Source organism: Nelumbo nucifera, chromosome 5, assembly GCF_055504915.1.
Source record: "Nelumbo nucifera cultivar China Antique chromosome 5, China Antique-T2T, whole genome shotgun sequence".
Lineage (NCBI taxonomy): Eukaryota > Viridiplantae > Streptophyta > Magnoliopsida > Proteales > Nelumbonaceae > Nelumbo > Nelumbo nucifera.
The window spans coordinates 72,034,596-72,060,814 of NC_142653.1; the positions used below are offsets into that span (position 1 = coordinate 72,034,596).

A 26,219-nucleotide genomic window follows, 5' to 3' on the forward strand; every position below is an offset into this window, starting at 1 on the left:
CGGGAATTAAAACCTTTTGCAAACATTTTGAAACCATAATATATATATGTATATCTCTATAAATATATTTTGCAAAACAAATTTCAACGGTTGAAATCAACTGCTGACAGTTTAGGTTTCCATCAGAGAGAGTGCATTCACCGATCATTCATTTTGTCTGACAAAGGGGCTGATCCTGTCACTATGATCACCCACTCAGATGAATTCTCAGACTGTCCCAACATACCCAGGTTTTGATCCCCTCTAAGGATCTCACTGATTGGCATATCAAAGATAGCCCAATCCGACACCTAGTGCAGTACCATAATCGAGTCTAGGGGTCAGGTGTAACATTCCAGTTTTGCCCATCTATCTCCAAGGTCCAGGGCAATACTGGAATTCTAGTCCGGTTCAGGGTTTCAAGAAAACCCACACTGCATGTACCTCAGGTCTCACCCTGGCAGCTGAGACAAGCCACCCCATCCAACTTGGCGGCACATCAGTGCCAGCCTTGGCAGGATAAATCTCCCCAGATCTATCCAACGGCTGTGAAGATTCTAAACTAACACGAGTCTCATATGTGTCCAGTTTAAGGGTATTACACAGAAACACACCATAATAATATGAATCAAATATGTACTTTATTCATTTACATTAAATGTCATAAGGTACATCATTCTGATTGGAGCTAAGGGCATACACTGTCTAACAATCTAATCTGTGGACAAGAAAAACTTGTGTCAGCATGGGGGCAGGTGTTTGATGCAAGCCTCCTGCAAGAAAGGTGCTTTGTTTCCTTTATTATAACCATTTTCACTTTCTATGAGTTTAAACTTTACTTGGACTTTGTCATGTAGTTTTGACTCTTAAAGTTTACAGGGCAGCTTTGCAGATCATTATTTTGTTTATTAACCTTATTTTCTTAGCTTTGTTTGATGGTTTGGAACAAGATAACAGTTTTAAAGGGTGTACCCATGCTCCTTTTATCATGTCATAAAATATCATTCTATATTTTTGGATATTTCACAATGTTACCAAAAAGTCTATAATTTTTACAAAATTTCCATATGACTTGATTGGCATGTTCTGTATATTTGGATGACTGATGTTTCCATTGGCACTGACATTTTAACCGTTGTTTCTGAGTTCTCTAGGAGACTCTCTTGGAAGAATTAATCTCATTTAAAAATAATGTGGACAGTTTTTCCATGTCATCTATCTGTTCAAGGATCCCATTTGAAGTATACTCATAAGATATTGTTAAAGCCTCTGTATAAAAGTGCCGACTAGTCAAGGACTGGGTAACCAATGAATCGTTTGATGGCTACAAAGCATTCACTAGGTTGAATAGATCAATAGATAAATGGGAGGGCATGTGATCACTTTAGGAGCTCAGGGGGTTTAATGCAGGGAGACCCCTTATCTCCTTTGCTATTTCTATTTGTGATGGAAGATTTAGGGAAATTAACTTGGAAGGCAGTGAATGGGGGTTTCTTGGAAGGTTTCAGTGTAGGTGAAAACAGGCTGGAGATTCCTCTATTACAATTTGCAGACGACTCAATTTTTCTGTAATTCTTCCAAGGAGCAAGTTGATTACCTTATAGCAACTCTGTGGTGGTTTGAAGTGGTCTCGGGCTTGCATTTGAATGTTCACAAAAGTGAACTGGTGGCAGTGGGGAGGGTTCAAGAGATGCAGTCTTGAGCTGACTCTTGGGTATTTACAGTAGGTAAGCTCCCCTTAAAGTATTTGGGAATGCCTTTAGGGGCTAAATGCAATTCCAAGTCTATCTGGGACCCCATTTTGGAGCGGATTGAGAAGAGGCTGGCTGGTTGGAAATCAAGGTATCTATCAAAGGGAGGTAAGCTCACTCTAATCACGAGTTTTCTTTCTTCCCTTCCTGTTTTCTTGCTGTCACTGTATCCAGTTCCAGCTGGAATTGCAAATAAGATTGAGCGGAAGCTAAGAGAGTTCCTGTGGAAGGACAACAAGAAAATTCATTTAGTAAATTGGGAGAAGGTTTGTAAACAAAAAAAGAATGGATGGCTGGGAATAGGAGAAATTCGGGAAATAAATTTAGCTTTACTTGGCAAGTGGTTTTGGAGGTATGGTCAACAAGGAAATTGCTTGTGGAAGAGAATAATTGAAGAAAAATATGGTTCAAGAAATGAAAGTTGGGTTCCTGGAGGTGCCAATCAGTCATATGGTTGCTTGGTCTGGAAGGGAATTGAAAAAAGTTACAATGCTTTTAGCAAGGAAATCAAGTTTGTTGTGTGGAGAGGTAATAGAGTCAATTTCTGGGTGGATGTTTGGTGTGGAAACAATATGTTAATGGATGATTTCCCAGAGCTATTCACAATTGCATCAAACAAAATGGGATGATTATCTGGAAGCCTACTTTCAGATGGGCATTGAATGATTGGGAGATTGAACCATTAGGTAGGCTTCTTCAAAGGTTGTACAAAAACCAAATTGATGTCAATGCAGCAGACAAAAGGGTCTGGTTAGCAGAGAGCAAAGGTCAATTTTCGGTGAAATCTTTCTATACCAAACTGGTCCAGGAGGAAGAAGATATGTTTTTCCCTGCGCATCTAATCTGGTGCAAACACAGCCCATTGAAGGTATCTTTTTTCTTATGGACCGCTTATTTAAATAAGATTCCCACAGGAGACAATCTGGTTAATAGGGGTATGGTGATTGACTCTAAAAGGTGTCTTGTGCAACAATGATGAGGAGTCTGTTGATCACCTGTTACTTCACTGTGGTTTCACTCACAAGATCTGGGTGAGGATTCTCAGAATTTTTGTAATCAGAAGATGCTGCCCAAAATCTTTGGCTACTTTTGTCAACAGCTGGAATTTACAAGGTCTAAGCAAGAAAGGGAAATGTTTATGGCATCTGATTCCAGGTGCAGTGCTATGGGTGATCTGGAAAGAAAGAAATTCAAGGATATTTCAAAACAAAAGCTGTCAAGAAGATGAAGTGTGGCAGAAGATCGTGAAGAAGCTATGTTCTTGGTCATCAACCAAGTTTAAAGTTGACAGTTCTTTTTGTAGCTCTCTGTTTAATTTTGAAAGTTTGTTTGTATCTCCCAATGGTTTTGCGGTTTGAAGCTATTCTTGTATCTCCTTTGTACTGCCTCTGGTTGTACTTTTCTCTTGAATGAATTGATACTTGTAAAAAAAAATTGACTAGTCTGCATAGATGGCTATAAATAAGCACCTCTGAGACATGAGGTCGGGTGAGGATATATAAAATAGAAACAAGGCTACTTTTAGGTCCTCTTCTAATTAACAGTGTGCTGGTTTGAAGTTGCCATAGAGAAACACAACATCAGATGGTCATGGTTATACTTTATCAGATGAAAAGAAAATATGGTTGCTCCTTTGTCATCCTGACTCTTTAGGATTGTGAAATAAAGACTAATAGTTGGAATACTAGGAACCTTTATGAAGGAAAGAGGAAAAATGTCTGCACTGGACGTTTATGCCTTTTTGTGGATTCATTTGTTTTAACTTTAAACAAAACCAAGAATTCTTGTACTACAAGTAGAAACAGTACTACTAATTAGTTGATGGTTGAACTTGTAAAAGAAAATTCTGGTTGAGATTTTTCAACCTTGTCCACTGTTAAATTATGAGTTACCAGACCCTTTTCTTAACTACTTGTACCCTCATTCAGAACCCTCACCTTGCATCAAATTTCTCCTTGCTGAAGATACTCCATGCTTGAGAATAAACCATCTCAGTTCTGAAGCATGCATTTTGCTCTAATTCTATCCTTTCTAGTATTGTCAGTTTATCCATCTCAGCATCTTAATTTCATCAATCACATTCATTCCATGGATGTTTTGTTTCTTGGTTGTTTGATTTTCATGCTTTGAGCAATGTTCCCAGCTTGATGGTCAACCTGGATTTTTTTTCCTTTCATTCAGATTGATGTGTTTAATTTTTACATCTTCTGTGCAGTGTACCCAATCTTTTTTTCTTGAATTTTTTTCTTTTATTATCAAAATCTGCTTTTAAAATGATGACACCATTTCACATGTCCATTTTTAGTTTTGTCAAGTTTTAAAAGCCCTTATCTGCCCAGAACAAAACATCCCTATTCATGAAAGGAAATAAGAAGGAAAGTCGTCTAATATGATAAGCTCAAAAATATAATGGTTTTGAAGAGAACAGTATCATATTTTGAAAAATTATTTAGAACTTTAGATATACACGTACATGTAAACCGGAAATCTTACAATGTTATGATTAACAGAGTAAAATTTGTTGAGGACAATATAAATGATTTTATTTAATTAGAGAATGCATTGAGATAAGAAGAAAAGTAACCAGCAATTAATTCTTCTTTTAATCCAAAAACACAGCAAAGAAAAGGGTATGAGAGCAAGGAAGAAAAAGATGAAAAGAGAGGAAAAGAAAAGGAGATGAGTCAATTGTACTCTCTCCAGCCCCAAAATCCTTTTATTTAAGTTAAAATTGATGTAATTACATAAACACCTTTTATGGGCAGCTGCTTCTAATACTTGAAGAAAAAAGAGTTAACAGGCCCATGAAACTAAAGACCCATTAACAAAAAAATAGTAAACAAAAACTGAACATAAGCTGAGCTAATTATGGCCCATCTGTCTCTGGCCCAATATCTCTAGGAGATACATTCCACTTACATTTCATGTTGGTACCCATGGAAATGGGAATATGTCGTTGAAATATTAGGAAATATGTTGAGATTATAAGCCTTGGTTGCATGGACTTGGAGTCTTGGACATGAAGATCAAAATCAAGCTCTGATCCAGGATTTTGGCATGGACTCAGAAACACATCTAGATAAAAGTATATACTATTAAAATATTTCATATATTTTTAATTCTAGCATCATATACCTATATAAAAGGTATTGGAGTTTATGTTTGTTGCTTATTGATGTTCTATAGGAAAATTACAGTAAACGTACTTTAGCTGTCCATTTTATGTCAAATAAGGAAAAGAAAGGGAAAATATTTCAGTGTCAGAATCCAAAACATGTCCAACACGGACCCTTCATCCATTTAGGAGCAACATGATGAGTTGGCTGTTAGTCTCATCCAATGTTTTAAAACATTGAACTCTGTTATTGATAAAAAAAATGTTTTAAAACATGGAGGCATTCCACTACCTAGAGGCGTGTGTGCAGTTCAGAACGTAAGAGGCATAAGCCTTCCGAACACAAGGAGGTGTGAGCCTCATTAAGGGGAGGAGGAAGAAGAGGAAGGTGGATCTCATTTTCTTTATTTTTAATAAAAAACCTTTTATATTAATAAGAATGAAGAATGCATAGCACTAGTTGAAAGAGGGGGTCTTTGCCCCCAGCCCACTTTATTTCCCCTTATCTTTCCTTCCCTGCCCTTCCTGTCCCTTTCCTTTTCTTTTCTTTCATTTTCTCTTTTTTCTTTTCATTCTTTTTCTCTCCCTCCCCTTTCTTATTTTCTTTTTTCTTTTTTTTTTTGTCTTTTTCTATGAGGTGTGCATGGGGTGCATGAGTCGTACGCCTCTAGCATGCCTCATGAAAAATGCACATGAGGCGTATGCCTAAGAGGTGTCAACGCCTCTAGCTTGTGCCTCAGAGGGCATTTTGGGGGTGCCTCGCCTGGAGGCATTCTGCCAGGCATATGCCTCCCACGCATTCTAAAACACTGGTCTCGTCATTGTAATATGGGAAAGCTTAATTTTATTTATATTGCCCTGTTGGTTTAGAAAATCAACCTTTGTTTGGTTATTCTCTCTTAGTATTTACATTTTCCAACCTGCTTTACCATCCAGGTTTACAGAGTTTCAGATATGGAGCTGGTGCGGGTTCTTCCTAGTGCAGAAGATGAGGTTAATGTTGCATGTTTTCATCCCTTAGTTGGAGGAGGTCTTGTTTATGGAACTAAGGTGAATAACTGAGATTGGCATGTGGGTTGTCTCTTTATGTAGTTATCTCTTCTTTCTCTAGTTAACAAAATTTATTTGCCAAGTGCAGGAAGGGAAGCTTAGGATCCTTCAACATGATGGTTCACATGGCACAAATTGTACAGGACCAAATTACTTTCTTGATGAAAATATGCTTGAGGTAGGAAATGAACTTCACTTCTTTTTTTTTCAATTTTATTTTGAATGAAGTACTCCTAATATGTGCCATATTGCCATGTAGAGAAGAGAAGGCCAATGACACTACCAAAGAAAAGGAAATAGAATTACAATAGAACTATCAAATCCAATACAGAAAGCTGAAGAACACCAAACGACACAGCTAAATTAATAACAGTTAAATTATTTTTTTATCAGTGTGAACAGTTAAAATTATAGATAGACCATAAGGATTCAAATTAGCACTGCAAAAAGGCACCCCAATCCTACCCATGGGCCATTGCAAGCTAATCCATAGAAAACAAAAACATAAACATAAAGTTTATGGGCATCCTCACTTCAGTTCTTCAACCCATCTTCCTCAACTCAACCAAACCCTCTCTCTCTCAGATTCTTAATATCAGTCTGCTTGGTAGAACTACAACAAGGCTTAAAATCATTATTTTTTCCTCTTTTGCACATGGAAACTCTTTTCAAGGCTGTTCGTTTTAAGTCATAATACTGTTGACCAAGACATGTATGTATACCATTCTTGATAACCTTAGAGTTTTGACATGTCACTTGTCAGATTGAGCGTCAGTTTACAAGCATGGAAACCATGGATATTGCCTTGCAATATATTATGAAGATTAGTTGTGATTAGGTAACCTGTTCTTAAGCTGTTGGTCACTGTAGACCAGGGCAGTAAATTTCCTCACATTGATTCTCCTTAAAGGATTATAACCCTCGAAGTCGGAATGAGATGTACAAGTACAACTCTGGGTGTGCCATGAGACCATGATGGTTATTTGGGATGGGGATGCCCATATGCAAACTAAAAATTTTAGTTATCAGTAACCCACACAATCCAGCTTGTATGTGACTTCTCGGCATCCTATCCAGACAGTAGTCGATCTAGACTACAATCAGTCTTGAATTTAAAAGAAAAAAGGGATGAAAATTGAAGAGAAGAAGAAGAGAAGTACACGAAGAGTGTTTCAGAAAAAGAAAGGGAAGGTTATGATTTCTGCCGACCCACTCTTAGTATTTATATAACTGTAAAAGGGCTGAATTGCCTTTATTGCTTACATGGAAAATAGAATAAGAAATAACTAATAATAAAGCTGAAATAACTAACTGAAATAACTACCAACTAATACTGTCATATCTAACAGAAATGTTGCTGCCATACGAACACTGTGGGGACCACATCAGTGGGGTCCACATCAGTGTTCTCTACACTCCCCCTCAAGTTGGGAATAGATATTTGTCATTCCCAACTTGCATAGATCTGCCTCTAACTTCTTCCTTGGAACTGCCTTGGTGAGAAGATCTGCAAGTTGCATGTTGGAGGTGATATACGGAAGACACTTCTTGAGATGAAACCCTTTCTCTGACAAAATGTCGGTCTACTTCAAAATGCTTAGTTTTGTCATGCTGTACCGGATTATGATATATTAATAGCAGCCTGATTATCACAATACAACATTAAGGGCTTCTCATAAGCAATACCCAACTCCTCAAATAGTGATTTCAATCATAGGATTTCAGCCACACCATTAGCCATGGACCTGTATTCAGCTTCTGCACTAGAACGAGAAACAACACTCTGCTTCTTATTCCTCCAGGAGACCAGGTTACCTCCTACAAAAGCACAATATCCAGAGGTAGACCTTCTATCATCAACACTCCCAGCCCAGTCAACATTTGTATAAACCTCTATCTTCATGTGATTATTATTCTTGATAGTATACCTCTACCTGGGCACCTCTTCAAATATGCTAATATCCTCTCAACTGCAAGTAAGTGAGTAGTCCTAGGAGAGTGCATATACTGACTGACAATGCTGACCGCATAACTGATGTCCATTCGTGTGAGACAAAGATAGAGGAGTTTTCCAACTAACCGTTGGAACATAGCTTTATCTTCAAGTGGCTCTCCACCCTCTGCACTGATCTTGTGATTCTGTTCAATAGGTGTATCTGCAGGCTTAACACCTAACTTTCCAGTTTCTTCCAACAAATCTAGAACATACTTTCTTTGAGAAACAAAAATCCCTTGTTTAGATCTAGCTACCTCAATACCCAAGAAGTATCGTAGCTCTCCCAGATCTTTCACCTCAAATTCTTGATGAAGGAGTTGTTTGAGAGACTCAATCTCATCGTTATCATTCTCTGTCACTACAATATCATCCACATATACAGCAAGCAAGGTCAAGGAAGAGTCCACTCTCTTAATGAACAATGTATGGTCTGACTGGGTCTGTACATAGCCGAATCTGTCAAGGCCTTGTCTGAATCTATCAAACCAAGCTCTGGGGGACTGTTTGAGTCCATACAAGGCTTTATTCAATTGGAAAACCTTCTTTCCTGTTTCTGCATCATAAAATCCAGGAGGCAACTGCATGTAGACCTTCTCTTGCAAGTCTCCATCGAGGAAGGCATTTTTAACATCCATCTGGAACAAGGGCCAAAAGTAACTGGTTGCAAGGGACAATAAAACCCTAATAGTGGTCATCTTTGCTACTGGAGCAAAATTCTCCAAGTAGTCTATACCATAAGTTTGCGTAAATCCCTTTGCAACTAACCGAGCCTTATACCTTTCAATGGAACCATCAGTATTATGTTTCACAGTAAATACCCATCTACATCCAACCGGTTTCTTCCCTTTAGGCTGGTCAACTAGCTCCCAAGTATTATTCCTTAGAAGAGCATCAATTTCAACCTTCATTGCATCTTTCCACTCAGGAACTGACAAGGCCTCCTGCACTATTCTAGGGATAGGAATATCGGCAATAGATGTGAGGAAGGACTTGTAAGAGGGGGGCAAGTGATCATAGGACAAGAACTGGGAAATGCAGTGGGCTGTGGATGTGGTGCAACACCGCTTGCCTTTACGGACTGCAATGGGAAGGCCAAGGTCATCCAAAGGAGGTAAGGGCTCAATAGTTGAAGGTATCTCATTGGAACTTGGATCTGATAAAGGAACTGTAGTACCTGGATCTGGATCCACAGAAGGAACTAGGGTTGGCCTGGACTGTTGATGACCGAAATCAACCTGCCTCCACCGCTTGTGATACACTCTCAAATCCCGACACCTTTGACACCCCTCCCCATTACATCCCTCATCACTCAATGGAACAGGTAAAGGAACTTCTGATGAGTTAACCCCACACTCAGTACTCTCCCCCTGAGGAGAAACCCTAGGATAATAGGGTACATCATCGAAGAAAGTGACATCCATAGAGACAAATATTCTCCTAGAAGTGGGTTCTAGCAGTAATGTCCCATTTGAGTTTGTGCATAACTGAGAAAAATACATTTGGAGGCCTTAGGATCAAATTTGGAACGATGAGGTCCAAGAATATGAACAAAGCAAGTACAATGAAAGGTTTTAAGGGGAACAATAAACAAGTCTTTATCAGGGTATAGGAGGGTAAATGGAGGCTTCATGTCAAGAACCCGTGAAGAAACTCGGTTAATGAGATACACTGCTGTAAGAATAGCATCTCCCAGAAACGAATAGGCACATTGAAGTTAAACATGATGTTTCTGGCCACATCCAATATGTGCCTATTCTTCCTCTCAGCAACCCCATTTTGCTATGGTGTATGAGGACAAATACTTTGATGGATAATCCCATGGTCAAGCAAATAAGAGGCTAATTGGTTGGCAAAGTATTCTTTCACATTATTGAATCTGAAGATTTTGATTTTGATCCCAAATTGGGTTAAAATCATTTGATGAAACATCCAGGCCAAAGCAGGAACCTCATCTCAAGAACGCATAAGGTAAACCCAAGAAAAACAGGTATAGTCATAAACAAACAACAAGAAATATCTGTACCCCCCCATACCAGTGATGTGGTAAGGACCTCAAACATCGGTATGCACAATATCAAAAGGATTATTACTTCTTTTATTACTCAATGAATAAGATGTTCTACAATGCTTTGCAAGCTCACAACTCTCACATCTCAAATTGGACATCTGAACAGACTCAAATAAATCAGGAAACAAACTCTTCAAAGACCGAAAAGATAAATGACCCAACCGATTATGCCAAAGCATAACCTGACTAACAGATTGAGAAACAAAAGACTTCCTACCTTCACTATCTTCCCAATGTGAACTCTCTCCAAGCAGATAGATCCCATTTGTCTCACGACTAGTCCCAATCACCTTCCTTGTCTCCAAGTCTTGAAAAACACATCGGTCAGGGAAAAAGGTTACTGAACAATTCTGATGTTTTGTAATGCTACTGATTGAAAGCAAGTTAGTATTAAGCTTAAGAACATGTAGAACTGAAGATAAGGAGATGGCATTAGACAACTTGATGTTTCCCTTGCCAGAAATTGGAACAAGGGAACCATCAACAATGGGCACTTTATCTCTGCTAGAAGATAAGTGATAGGTAGTGAACAGTGATGGCAAGCTAGTCATATGGTCAGATGCACCTGAGTCTATTACCTGGAGCTGAAGCATGATAAGTTGAGGATCGAGTACCTAAATGAGCAAAAGCTGATGTGGGAGCTGATGGCAACTGAGATGATTGAGCTGAATTGCCAACTTCCTTTTCCAACTGAGTTAGGGCAGCCCAGACAGCAGCTAGGGTGTCTAGAGGTGTGCCTTTTGTGCCCGATGAGGAGGTACAATCAGTGTTAATAGCCATATTAGCATTACCCCTTTCGTTCCTGAGTTTTGTTGGGACTAAATGAGGGTGCAGCTTCCAACAGGTGTCTTTAGTATGCTTGGGTTTCTTGCAATGTTCACATTACTAGATCCCGCTTGTCTTCCTTCTTTATATCCCTCTTCGTATCACCCCCAGACTTAGGTTTGACTGCTGCCATGGCTGGTGGGAAGGGCTGATGCTGCATCGTAACCTTTCTCCTAGTCTCTTCACTATGCACTAAGGAGTAGGCTTGTGATAGGGTCACACTGTCTCTTGTCAGTAGTTGCTGTCTCACAATATCATACTCAGGATTCAGACCAGGTAGGAACTCAAAAAAACCCTATTAGTCTCAACCTGCTTTCTATGAGTCTGTGCATCCTTTTGGCTTTCCCACTCAAGTGTTTCTAGGTGGTCAATTTCATGCCACAAAGATTTTAGTGTAGAGAAGTAAACCGAGATTGGTTTCTCTCCTTGCTTAAGGTTGTTAACCTCACATTTTAGTTCATAAGCCCTAGCAACATTAAGGGGTTGGGAGTATGTCTCTTTCATGACATCCCAGATTTCCTTAGCTGTTTTTGCCCACAAATAGTTCCGGCTGATATGTGGCTGCATAGAGTTGCACAACCATGTCATTACCAAATAGTTTTCCTAAACCCATTTGGTATAGGTTTGGTCCTCCTTAGTTGGTTCTTTCATATCTCCCAACAAGTAGCTCAGTTTTCCCCTACCCCCAATGGCCATCATGGCCGATTGAGCCCATTCTAGGTAGTTTGATCCATCAAACTTAATTGTTGTAATCTGAAAGGTATTCTCAGACATGTTACCAGATTTGCTAGTCCCAAAAACACCTTCCCCTTGATTCTTGAACTCCATTCTTGATCAAGAATTAATAAAAAACCCTTTTTTAATTACTGTAATAGGAGAAACAGCACCTAAACAACTGATAACAACCGGCCTAGGTCTTCCAAAGAACACAGAAAACAGAATTCTGAATGAAACCAGTTCAAATTCTGATCTGAAACAAATAACAGTTTTGAATTTTAGGGTTTTCTCTCAAAACCCTAAAGAAAACACAGATTTTCCACCTCTCAGACTAAACCAAGATGATCTTTTCTAAAGTCAATTACAAGAAAAAAGCTTACTTTATGGAAAAATTTCTGGCCGCCACCTTCTGGTTGATGCAAAACCCTAATCTTGAGGATCCGAAGCTTCTTTTGATTCTTCCCGACTACTGGAACTCTCCCAGACTTCTATAATCTCTTTAGTAGCAGCCGCACACCACCAGTAACCTCCAAGAATCAGCCGATCCTCCTTCCTTGTTGAAAAACTTCCAAACCTAGGAGGTTCTCATGCAGTCAGCCTAATCAGACTAGCATAAGAGCTCCTAGGTCGGCTCTGATACCAAGTAGTCGATCTAGACTACAACCAGTCTTGAATTTAAAAGAAAAAAGGGATGAAAAATTGAAGAGAAGAAGAAGAGAAGAGAGGAAGAGAAGAAGTACACGAAGAGAGTTTCAGAAAAGAGAGGGAAGGTTATGATTTCTGCCGACCCACTCTTGGTATTTATATAACTGTAAAAGGGCTAAATTGCCCTTATTGCTTACATGGCAAATAGAATAAGAAATAACTAGTAATAAAGCTGAAATAACTACCAACTAACACTGTCATATCAAACAGAAATATTGCTGCCATATGAACACTGTGGGGACCACATCAGTGGGGTCCACATCACTGTTCTCTACACAGACAAACTACCAGAACTGTACATGACTTTTCTCATATAAAAAATGACTTATTTTGTTTGTCTTTTGGGTGGGAAGGTAACCAAAATACTCAACTATGTTCAAATAAAAGCCTTGTCCCAACCACAAAAGCAACCGTCTTGTTAAAAAATTTCATGTATTAATTATATTAATTATTATAATTTCACATGTTCTTGGTGCATTATTAATGTGTGAAGATTGGGGGGATCAATCAATGGTAATGGCAATTGCCACGTAAGTATTGATTTAAAATAAATAATAAATGAACAAAACCAGCAAATCTTATTATAATTTATAAGAGTTGAATGCGTCAAAATGTATTATTGGTGCCACTAAAAAAAATGCATTATTGTTACCAATGGTCTTCTACACGCTTGATGGGACCATCGTACTTTAGTTTCCCTCATTTTATCACCTATCGAGTATCCGTGAACTTCTTATCTATTCGGTTGAAATTATGACCTTTCTGAGCATCGAAAGTTATCAGCTAGCCTGCTGCTAAAGTCTCTGGCTGATTGTAGACTTGTAGTGGAGACCTGGGATTGAGTCCTGCCTTCACCCATGATTGGGGGGGTGTCTAGGGGTTTGGTAGAGGGCTACCTTCTGTTGTGTAGCCCATTACAAAAATAAATAAATAAATAAATAAAGAAAGAAAGAAAGAAAGAAAACAAAACTTTTTAGTTGGAAGTTGAAATTGTAGCACAGAACATCATTCTTTCTTTCTACCATTTGACATATAATCTGGACTGTATCTTTGCACGTTTTAGGCATTACTGTAATTGTTTAATTTGCTTTTCTTTTCTGTCGCAGGTCCAGACATATGCTTTGGAATGTTGAAAACTATTTATCACCCCCTATGGTATGTGCTTATGTTTTGTTTTCCTTCTCCCTGATTCTTTATCCATCACTGAGGTTTTAATGGATTATTATTCCACTTCCTTTTTTGTCTATTTTTTTTCGAAGTTTGCTTAGTATATGATTTGGTGGAAGATCTTTTGGTATAATAAGGTTGAAAAGACATGCTCCAAGTCACCGACTTTTAGGGGTGACAATAAACATGGCAGTTAGTTTTCAATGGGTCAGCAGATCAGCAAATGTCATGGCTGATTCTTTGGCTAAAGAAGGGGTATCAAGGGGTGATCTGTTCTGGGCTACCTTATAACTGTAATTTCAGGCTAGAGATGCTTATTTGCTCAGTGCTCAGTTCCAAGGGGAGGTAATATCTCGTGCCTCCTCTTAGGCTGATTGTACACTTTTTCTATGATTTATAAAATACCACTTATGTATCAAAAAAAATCACCAACTTTTTCCCACCTGCCCTTTTGTTTTTCATTTTTTTTTTAAAAGTAAACGAAGGTTATACAGTTGGTTTAAAAAGCATTCATTCTTAAAGCAAAAACATAGAAAACATGTTCTTGGTTGTGAGGTGTATTTTTTTTTTTTTAAATTCTAAAACTGAAAACGGAAATACATTCTTGATTTTCTAGTTTTAAAAAACATGTTCTTTTTTAGTGGTTTGTTATTATGTTTAATAGAGCATATATTATTCAGATAAGATTCTTTTGTGGATAAATTTAGATAGAAATTCTTCTTGAATGGATATTGGTTTACCGGTTTACCGGTTTACCTTTCGTATTTTTATTATTTATTTGATTTTTATTTATATTTTTGACGCTAATCCATTTAGTGATGAGTTGATCCCTATGAGTTTTAAACCAGCACCAGTAAGTGGGTGTTCAAAGCATCCTTTTTTTTGTTTCAGAAACAAAGTTATTATTTTGAATCAAATTGAAAATATTCTTACTTTGGTTTGAAAAGACACACATCCAAGATCGTTTTTATTTTGTTCTGATGTGGCATTTCATAGAAAGAAGAAAAACATGCATTCATGTTGGAGACCCCCCCCCCCCATTCATCGTCAAACATGGTTTACTCTGCAATTCTTTTTATAGATCACTCTTTTTGAAATCTTATCTAGAGATGATAATACGTGATCATTTAATAATTTTGTACAGGATCAGGCTTTATGCCATAAGGTTCAGAGTCTTGATTTGAACTTTTACTTTTTGAGTATAATAATATATCATTTTTTTATAATTTAACAAACTGCACTAAGTTGAAACCCTGTCCCAGAACCTCTTGCATTGTTCATCAAATTACATTGAGTGGATATATTTTATGCATCATGACAAAACATGTCTCACAGTATGACCATGATATCATTACAAGGATGCAATATCCTTACCGTTACATACATGAAACCCATCCCATTTCATGTCTCACAATAGTATATCAGATTCAAACTTGACTGAGATGCTCTCGTTGGTGATTTCTTTCTCTTGAAAAAGCAATATACACTGCCTATTAAAAAAGGAAAACACCATCCACTGTAATCAAACCATGACCAGTTAACTGAATCTTGTATCTCAACAACTTGTCTAAAGTTTTGCTCTAAACAATCAATATTTCTAGAATTTATGAGCCAAGAATGATTCCTTTTGTTAAATTTTTTGTCTTCAAAGACATTGAGTTTTGAGCCCATGAAAAAAACTAGTTCCACCAATTTTCATAAAACAAACTTTAAAGTCTTGGAATAAAAAAGCATCAGAATTAATTATTTGAAAGCTAGCGAAATGCAAACTTGAAGTTGGTATTGCCATTTCATAGTAACTTGTAAATATGCATCCTTCATTAATGGCGAGGAATACTGATAATTAGGGACTAGTTTTCTTGGTAAAGTAGATGTCTGTTGCATGATGGGGGTGAAAAATTTAAAATAAAAAAGCACTTACGCAGATGGTTGTGTAGATATAATCAGTCCAATTTGTTTCCTCATAGTTAATATGATAAATAGTTAAATACTGATGCTACGGTGTCAAATTAAACTTTGATGTTTGCCCTGTTGTGTTAGGCTTCAGCAATGCGTGTAAGACATGATATAGTGAACCTTATGCCTACTTCTGGGGATCAAGAGTAGCTCATGGCTGGTGGAGATTTCCAATTTGTAAACCCAAAACGATTCTCATGTTTCCTTGTCAAAATGTATGTATGATGCACCAATATTAATTTCTGTATCAGTTCATGTCCTACCTATCAACTGATGCATCATGCATCCATGTAATTTTCAATCAGAGTTGCATACTTGCATGTGTACAATTATCAACGAATGTACTCATTTTGTTTCGGTTTTGTTGAATATGATGAGGGCCAACAGAATCACTAGTTTGTTTCTTGTTTCTTCTTTTTGGGTAAAGAAATCAGTCTCACTTGCCTGTATGGGATTGTTGGTCTTCGCTACAGTTATATTCATCTTTATTCACTATCAATTTCAATGGGCTGCGCTGGATCTATGCTGCACCCATTGTTTCGACTTGTTCGAACATGATGAAACCTGGCATGACGGTGTAAGGGAATACAATGAAATTGATAATTTACATTTTGTTGCACCCAATTGATTTTCTTGTTTCCTCTCTATTATTGCAAAATTTGAGGTCGAACCAACAGTTATTGGCATTCCGGAAGTTGAATATCTGATTCTCAGGTTAAAGGAAAGCACTTGAATTTTGAATGGTATTGAGATTTCGAAATTGTTTAGCTATTGGATCTGTGGATAGTGGCCTTAACAAACTTTGTAACAGAAACAGTTTACATGGATTTCAACTTTTAAAGGATATCTGAATGAATATAGTCAAGGCTTTAAATATGGATTATATCGATTTTTATAAACACAAACACATGGCATGGGTTGAAAGAGATTGGTGTCAATTCATTTTGTACTAGAGAGTGAGTATGGGGCAACCACGGTTTATAGATTCATCCACCTCACAATATGAGTTTGTACGGTTGGGAACAGCTATCACAATTCAAGGGGCGTATTACAGCATTCGTGGGGGTATGGAACAACACATTAAAAAAAATCAATAAAAATTTATGAAGGAGCTAACCCTAAATTTCCCTTTTTTTCTCTACACCTATATATCATTTTGTTTTTGATACACTATTTACCTGCTATATATAACTTGAGTTTATCCGTAATTGATATATCATCAATTCCATTGAAAATCTTTATAACGAGTCTTTTATTTGAATTAGAAATATTAATATGATTTCAATCTTCTGAAATATGTATCTTTATTTAAGCAGCCACATGCTGTCAATTAGCACTTTTTTTTTTTTTTGTTTTCTCACCTTTTATGAGAGTGTATGAGAGTGGGCAGACATGTATCCAAGGAAGAAAACTTCCATTTGAGTGTAAAGAAAACCAATTTCTGGCTTCTCTTTCTTGATAAGATAAGTTGGCATTTGTATGAAGGAAAAAGTTCTTTGGTTTAAGTTAGACATTTGGTATCCTTAATACTTGATAAAAGACCAATAAAAATCACATGTTGGCAAGTTAGTTCTTGATATCTGATGAAGGGTAAAATGACCCTCCAATCATGAGCTGCCATGTGGCGATCAATAATATACGGCACCTCTCACTTGAACACATCTCGACAGATCGACTCTTGCAGCCTGAACGAGTCTCGATCTGGCTGAAAGGTAGACCGGTAGATCAGCCTACGTGATCGGACACGTGCGTCCATTGGTTGCCATAAGCGCTGAACTACCTCTTCAACTTGGGTAACACATGACCTGGGGGATCACGCCAACCTCAAGACCACTCGAACTTACATGGCACATTCTCCCTTATTTGTCCGCACCACTTAACACCTCCGAAATGCACGCGGACACAATGCCCATTTGGCAGCGACAAGCTCGGTTCCCTTCACTTCGCAGGGAATCGGATAAGGATGACCACGACGTCGTGCGGGCGTTCACTGTAAACAATGGGCGGATAAGTTTTATCACCTCCGAACGTGTCGGGCACGCTACACTGGGCCTTGAGGTTTATATAGGAGTGAACCTTCACCCTCAAAAGAAGGTACGCTCACTTCTTTACGCGCTTACTCTACTCTGATTTCATGGCCATTAGCTCTCTTTCTACTTCGTCAACTCGGTGCTAACTTGATCATTGGAGTCCCCTCGTCTGGGTCATTCCTTGGGCTCTCCGACATGTTTCATCTTGCAATTACGACCTAACGATATCATTCGATTTAGTTTGAGTTGTCACCGCTAACAGGGAATCAGCACAAACTAACCACCAACAATACCTTTTTTCTTTACTATTCAGCTTTTCATCATCTTAGGAACTTTGAGGAAGAGTTGGTTGTAAAAACAACATGGATTTTGAATTGAAATGAAAAATTATGGAAGTTATGAATATAATAAGCTATGTTTCTTGTATGTTGGAAAAAGTGAGAAAAAAATGCTTTAGATATAAGATTTAGTGATAGAGAAAGGGATTTAATATCTCAAATATAGGTCTCATAGGAGGAAATAAAATGAACTAAAATGTGACAATCTAGATTATATTTTTTGCTCTCATAACTAGGGTTGTTCACAAAAAGCATTCAATTAAAGATTTTTAGTTGGTTTCCATTATCAATACTAGTGAATGACTAGGAATGGCAACGGGGCGGGGCACCCCCTTCCTGTCCCCGCCCCGAAGTCATGATACCTTGCCCTATACCTGCTCCGTCTCCGGTGGTGGGGCATGGCATCCATTCCCCATCGGGGATGGGGAATCCCCGAATTTTCTCCATTCCAAGGCAATTATTTAAAAATTATCTATTTTATGGACAATTTATACATATGATATAGGAATTTGGGGGTATTTTAGAATTGAATTATAATAATTTAGGGATAATTCAAAAATAAAATTATGGGATCCTAGGATTTTAAAAATTTAGGGAAAACTTAGAGATGTTTTAAATATCAATATTAAACCTAGAGATATTTTATTAATTTACCTTCGGGTTCGGGGAATTATATACAAAACTCGTCCCCGCCCCGTACTCGATTCAGGGAAAAATTATTTTCCCCGTCCCCGCCCCATCCTTGTTTAGGGACGGGGCAGGGCGGGGCCCCGATTTTATGGGGGAAATTGCCATCCCTATGAATGACCCCGTACTAAGTACGAGGAAGTTAATTATATATATATATATATATATATATGAATAAACATTAATGATTTTTATTACTGTTTATAAACTGCCATTCTTTAAGACACTCGTACAGTCTATGGGTCCACATAAATTGACCCTTATATGTCAAACCCATAAAATTATACGGGTCATTAAATTCAACTTGAACCGTTTATTACTTTAATTTAACCATTATTCTTCTTCTTATTAATTTATTTTAGTATTTAATTTAAATTTTTGTTATATAGTAATAATATTAACTAAATTTGTAATTATTTAAATATTTACTTAAAATATTTTTTTCCAACCGAGTATAATTATTATATAATAGAGGTGTTAATTCATAATTTGCATTTAAGAATAAACATTAATGATTTGGCTTAGCAATTTTAATGACTGTTAATAAATATTGATTCTTATTTAAGGTTTAATTACTGTTTTCGGTAATTATTATGGGGCATGCTTTGAATAAACATTAACGATAACTAATGATTGTTATTTCGTTTTTTATTATTTACTTAATTAAGTACTTGATGATTGTTATTATTATTTACTTAATTCAGTTCAGCAAGTAATTATTTGATTTAATTTGAATTTTTTTATTTTGTTAATTATTTATAATAGACATTTAGGGTAGACTCTTTATTTGATTTAAGAGACTAACCATATTTTATCTAGACAATGACCCCAAACTAGGTAAGGGGAAACTACAATATCATTTAATTTAAAATTTACTATTTAACAATAAAAAATCAATGTCTTGTTGAGCAACCCACCCCCAAAAAGTATCAATAACTTTGAAATGGAAAAAGCATTTAAATGATATCTCTTCAAAGAGGCAAAGAAGGAAGAAAATTATTCAAAGATCTGCTAAGAAAAACAATCAATTCCAAACAACATTTGCAAATGCATCCATCATCTGAAGTAAGAGATGAAAAATATATGACTACAATCAAATCATCATCATGTATCGCTACAATAAACTCATCATCATCGTCATCATTAATGACAACTTGACAAATACATAATTTGAGAAAAATAGGTAAATATCATTAATTTATTTATTTTTATCTTTTGGAGAACTAAATAAGAGAATAATAAAATGGTTAGCATTGCAAAATAAAAATTATTTAGATTTTTGCAAAAAAAATTATTTATTGAACATAAAAAACCAATTATTCAAAAATAAGGTCGTTAATCAAAGAGTAATTAAAATTATTCAGTAAATAATAATTTTAAGAAATTAAAATTAATAATTAATTATCTACCTGAATTAAAATGGGTAATTTCAACAAATAATTTTAAATAATTAAATTTTGCTATTAACATTTTTTAATAATAATCAGTATTATTAATAGATTAATAATATATTAATAATTATGAAATCAGTAATAATAATAAGTATATTATTATTACTACTATTATTATTATTTTATTTTTATTTTTTATTAAGTAATTAATTTTTTATAGTTACGATTTTTAGTTATTTCCTAAAAGAATATTTGCTTTTATAATTCTTTAAGTTTAACAATATTAAATAATTGAAAGTTTTATAATTTAACTTTCACTAAATGAAGTATTTATTGGAGAATAATAATAGTATTAATTATAAATAGGTAACACTAATTATATATTTATAAAATAATTAATATGAATTTAATATTAATATAAAATGATTATATCCCAATTAATAATGAACATTATTAAAATGCGTATTAATTATCATTAATTAATTAACATTCTGAAGTAATAATTATCATCATTAGTATTAGTAATAATTAATAATAACTATTGATAATAATAATATAATTATATTAATTAATATAATATTATTAATTATAGTTACTTATAATAATAATATAATTAATTATTTCATATAAATGTATGAATTATAATTTCTGATAATAATTATAATATAAATAATTAACATTAAATGTTTATTTTCAAAATAATTAATATTAGTTAATATAAATATAAAATGATTATTTCCGAATTATGAATTACCATTATGAAAATATTTATTAATTACCATTAATTAATTATCATTTTGAATTAATAATGAACAATATTGTCACTAATAAATTATCAGTAATTATTATAAGAAATTATTTTCCCGAATTAATATTGAGCAATATTATCAGTAATTAATTATTATCAACAATTAGGTAATAGCAGTAATTATTAAAAGAAATTATTTTAAGTAACTAATTATTATCAATGAGTAATTATTATTAGTAATTAATAGCTAGAATTAATTAATTAGAAGTAGTTAATAGTAATTAATTAGTAATTAACAATTATTATTATTATTATTATTATTAATTAATAACTATACTTAATTAATTATAAGTAGATTATTATTAGTAATCAATAGCTGGAATTAATTAATTAGTTTAGTAGTTAACAATAATTAATAGCATAGTTTCCTTTTTTTTAGGAAATGATTGAAAGTGTGAGCTTCCCATTTCTCACAACTCTGCATGGTGGTGGGCTCCATTCTACATGTTAGTGGGTTCTTTTCTTGAACTACTAATCAGAATTTGACGCGCTTCCATTTTGTTTAAATCTTTAGAATGACAGGTGTCTGAATGGAGGAGAGCCACATGTCTGACTGGGGAGGCTTTGGCCTGAAATCATTCCTTTAATATATATATATATTAGATGTGTAACTTGATTGGTCGTTTCAGTTTCGATTTATATATTTGTAAACTAACATTAACCTGTATATATAGTAGTCTAGTATTAATAGACAAAAAGTAGATTGTTATTGTCACCATGGCATTCCTATTCTAGCTAAATCATAAAGTTGTATAAGTAAATTACTCTTTAACCAAAAAATAAAAGTTGTAGCATGTAGGAAGAAAGAGAAACCAAAATAGTTTCGTTATCCAAACAATGTTTCTATTTCTATAAAATTCTTGTTATAGCACAGAAATTTCTAAAAGAATAGAAACATGTGGGAACATTGCCAAACAGGGCCTAAAATGTCATTCCTATTTCAATTTAAGTGTAAAGTTGTAACATAAAGTGATATTGGTAAATACCAACAGGTAGGGGTGCAAGTTAGGCGGGCCCAACTTGAGCCCAAACTGGCCCAGCCCGAAATTTTGCACGGATTGGGTTTGGATTTTCAGTCCACGGGCTAGGCTCGAGCCCAAGAAGTTGGGCTTTTCGAAGGGATGAGAGATCCATCATATGGATGGCCGAACCCTGCAGGTAGGTTGGGCGAAATTTCAAAAATTTCTCTCTCTCCCATGTGGAAATCACATTCCCTATTTTAGAAAACTGCATTTTCAAGGATCAATCTTGAACCCAAACCGAACCAGATCTGAAACCAAGAGGTAGGAGAGGGATATACCTGATACGAAGTAGTAGTAACCCCCAACGAAGGTGTTCACACCCAAGGAGAATACCAAAGATTGCTCTCACTGAAAATGACACAGCGTAGGGTGGAGCAAAATCAGTAGGATGGCTCTTCAGCAAGAACCGAATTCTTCAGCCAGAACTCGATGGAGGGCAGGTGAGCACGACTTCTGATTATCTTTTCTCCCAAAAGATAATAAGAACTCTTCTTGATTGCTCCTACAGGTGGAGATCAAACTAGCAGAGGCGACAAGAGTAGGAAAGGGTAGAAATCCGAAGTAGTCGAACTGCAAGATTTCTTTTTTTGTGATCTGCAAACCAGAAGATCTTGTATTTGGATCTGGACTCTCTTTAAGAGATAAGGATAATCCCTTATTTTATCTACAGATAAAGATCAGCCCTCCTAATCTAAATAGGAGTTTCCTGATCCAAATCTTTATTTGGATCTTGACTCTCTAAGTGGATAGGGATAATCCCTTATCTTATCTGCTGATCTGAATCCCAAAATCGCCATCTTTTAATTAATCACATTAAGCTAGTTCGATTTGGGCTTCAGGCCCATTAAATCCATTTGCTCATTTACCCTCCTATCTGCTACCTAGTTGGATATCCTTGTGTGGCGTGGGACCCAAACATTGATCTACACATCAGCCACATGGGTTCAACCCAGCTTCTGTTACAAGGCCTGGCCGAATTCATTGTAGGAGACAGTGAACCCCTGAGTCCATCACCATGGGCTCTTAATGGGCCCAACATTTACACTAAATGGTCATTCGGTCAAGTCACCTTATAAAAACCCAAGGACTATGGGCAGATGCAAGATTATCCCATCAGGTATTACCCTCAATGGTCTTACACTTAACCTCTCAGCCCATAATGATCAAACACTACCCGACAAGAGATGACCTCTCCCTCGACTGCAAGGAACAGTGCTGCACTCTTTACTCACATGGATCTTGGGAATTAAAACCTTTTGCAAACATTTTGAAACCATTATATATATATGTATATCTCTATATAAATATATTTTGCAAAAACAAATTTCAACGATTGAAATCAACTACCGACAGTTTTGGTTTCCATCAGAGGGAGTGCATCCCCAATCATTTACTTTGTCTGACAAAGGAGATGATCCTGTCACTATGATCACCCACTCAGATTAATTCTCGAACTCTCCCAACATACCCAGGTTTTGACCCCCTCTAAGGATCTCACTGATTGGCATATCAAAGACAACCCAATCATACACCTAGTGCAGTATCATAATCGAGTCTAGGGGTCAGGTGTAACATTCCAGTTTTGCCCATCTATCTCCTGTTAGACAGTTTTGTATGCCCTTAGCTCCAATCAGTTTTGATGTACTTTTGACATTTAATGTAAATGAATAAAGTGCATGTTTGATTCATGTTGTGTGGTATGTTTCTGTGTAAGACCCTTAAACTAGACAATTAATGAGACTCGTGTTAGTTTAGAACGTTCACAGCTGTTGATAAGTCTGGGGAGATTTATCCTACCAAGGCTGACACTGGTGTGCTGCCAAGTGTTGGGGTGGTCTGTCTCAGCTGCCAGGGTGAGACCCAAAGCACATGCAGTGTACGATTAATTGAATCTTTGAACCGGACCAGATTTCCATTATTGCCCTGGACCTTGGTGATTGATGGGCAAAATTGGAAAGTTACAACTGACCCCTAGACTCGATTATGATATTGCACTAGGTGTCAGATTGGGTTGTCTTTAATGCCAATCAGTGAGATCCTTAGCGGGGGTCAAAACCTGGGTATGTTGGGACAGTCTGAGAATTCACCTAGGTGGGTGATCATAGTGACAGGATCAACCCATTTGTCGGACAAAGGTAATGATCGGGGATGCACTATCTCTGATGGAAACCAAACTGCCGGTAGTTGATTTCAATCATTGGAATTTTGTTGTGCAAAATTTATATATATGATATATAGATATGTATGGTTTCAAAATGTTTGCAAATGGTTTTAAATCTCGGGGTCCATATGAGCAGAGAGTGCAACACTGTTCCTTGTAGCCGAGGAGATGTCCTCTCTTGTCGGGCAGTGTTTGATCATTATGGGTTGAGAGGTTAAGTGTAAGGCTATTTAGGGTTACACCTGATGGGCTAATCTTGCATCTGCCCACAGTCCCTGGGTTTTATAAGATGGCTTGGCCCAGGGACCACTTAGTGTAAGTGTTGGGCCCATAGAGTCCATGTGATGGGCTCAGTGGGTTCATTGGGCTCTCCAGTGAATTCGGCTAGGTCTTGTAACAAAGGCTGGGCCAAACCCATGTGGTTGATGTGTAGATCAATGCTTGGGTCCCACGCCATACAAAGAAGCCCAACTGGGCAGCAGTTTGGAAGCCTGTTGAGCACTTAATACTTATTGGGCCTAAAGCCCATTTCGAACTGGCTGTTTTAATTACCCACTTAAATGGGCGAATTTCATATTCAAATAATGATTTGAATATGATAATCTCCTGATAAGATCAGGAGTGGGCTGACCTTATCTACAGATAGGATTAAGATAATTCCCTATCCAAATACATATTTGGATTGTGATAACTCTTAATAGGATTAGGAGGTTTCTTAATCACTAAGAAAGAGGAGAAACCCTAGTCTTGAATTACTAGAATTCAAACCAAGGGTTTGCAAGCAAGAAAGAATCTCCTCCTGCAGATTGAGATTGGATCTTAGAAACCCTAGAGAGAAGAAAAGCAAATTCGCCAATTTCAGCTCTAGAGTTCTCCTTTAGCCACCGCCACCATTCACTGCCTAGTTCGATCTCTCTTAGAGGGAAAGATCAAGAAGGTGTTCTTGATATCAGTCTTTGCTGAAAGGCTAATTGTGTACGGTGCTCTTCGCTTCCATCGAATTCTTGTGAAGAATTTGGTTCGTAAGATGAACACTACTGGTTTTGTTCCAGTATCACTGCGTCATCTTCAGTAGGAGCAAATCTTGGGAGTATTCTTTGGGCGTGAACACCGACGTTGGGAGATACCAATTCTCCGTATCAGGTATAACCCTTCCCTTTCTATTTGGTTCAGATCTGGTCCGGTTTTGCTTCGATTAGATCCTTGAATATTGTATTCTAAAATCAGGGAATATGATTCCCAGTTTGAAGGGAGGAGAGAAAATTTTGAAATTCGCCCACCCTATTTCGCTGCAATCTTGGTGTCCATACGATGGATCTCTCCCTCCTTTCATCTCCATGGTCCAGGGAAATACTGGAATCTGGTCCGGTTCAGGGTTTCAATAAAACCCACACTGCAGGTACCTCAGGTCTCACCCTAGCAGATGAGACAAGCCACCCCAACCAACTTGGTGGCACATCAGTGTCAGCCTTGGCAGGATAAATCTTCCCAGATCTATCCAATGGCTGTGAAGATTTTAAACTAACACGAGTCTCATATGTGTCCAGTTTAAAGGTATTACACAAACACACCATAATAGCATGAATCAAATATGTACTTTATTCATTTACATTAAATGCCATAATGTACATCATTCTGATTGGAGCTAAGGGCATACACTGTCTAACACTTTTCTATTTTTTGGGTCGAACGCAAGCCCGGGCTCGGGTCTAGCCCTTAGGTAGCTTGAGCCTGGTCCAACTATACACATTTATACATACATACATACATATGTATGTGTTTGTGTGTGTGTGTGTGTATATATATATATATATGTAACTTTTGCATAAATATACATATATATATATTATATGTATAATTTTAGAGTGGGTTCATTGACCAACCCGAGCTCGGCACGTGCTCGAACCCAACCCAAATGCATCATATTACAGTGAGGTTTGGGCTCAGGTTGGGAAAATCGGACTTGACTCGGGCCTAGTTGGAGCTCAGGCCTTAAGCCAAAATTTTAGGGCTGGGCCGGAATTGACTATAAACGCAGCCCATGCCACCCAACTTGCACCCCTATCAACAAGTTATAGGCTGTTAGGCTCATTTTCAAGTCAATAGGCTTTGTCACTATCAACAATCAATTAAACTCATTTTTCAAGTCAGTAGTCTTTGTTATTGTTAACATGAGCAATTTTGAATCATAGTGACATGGGCTTGAACATCAATACCGTGTGTTAGCACCCGATTTTTGCTCGCTCCCTTCTTTAACCCGTAATCTGTACATGCCTAACACGATCAAACCCTTCCAACAACCTCATAATACCAATCCATACCTACCCACCAAATTTTATCCCAAAATTCCCTTGTTTGACCCAACATCAAGCCTGGATTCTGTTTTGGCGAATCTTATTGATCAAAAGCTCACCTGTCACAAATCTCTATCATCCAAGCCTTATTTGACCAAT

At 36.7% G+C, this 26,219-nt stretch overlaps 1 protein-coding gene across 3 annotated transcripts in view; it reads left to right on the plus strand.

The window, feature by feature from the left end:
* LOC104610171 (uncharacterized) overlaps positions 1–15,778 on the plus strand; it is a 39,497-nt gene extending 23,719 nt beyond the window's left edge. For all 3 annotated transcript variants that reach the window (XM_010276662.3, XM_010276663.3, XM_088887444.1), the window contains exons 14-17: positions 5,782–5,895; positions 5,984–6,073; positions 13,313–13,361; positions 15,414–15,778. In XM_010276662.3, the coding sequence (XP_010274964.1) occupies positions 5,782–5,895; positions 5,984–6,073; positions 13,313–13,339 (231 nt within the window). In that variant the 3' untranslated portion in view covers positions 13,340–13,361; positions 15,414–15,778. The remainder of the gene's footprint in view (positions 1–5,781; positions 5,896–5,983; positions 6,074–13,312; positions 13,362–15,413) is intronic.
* Positions 15,779–26,219: the final 10,441 nt, after the last annotated feature.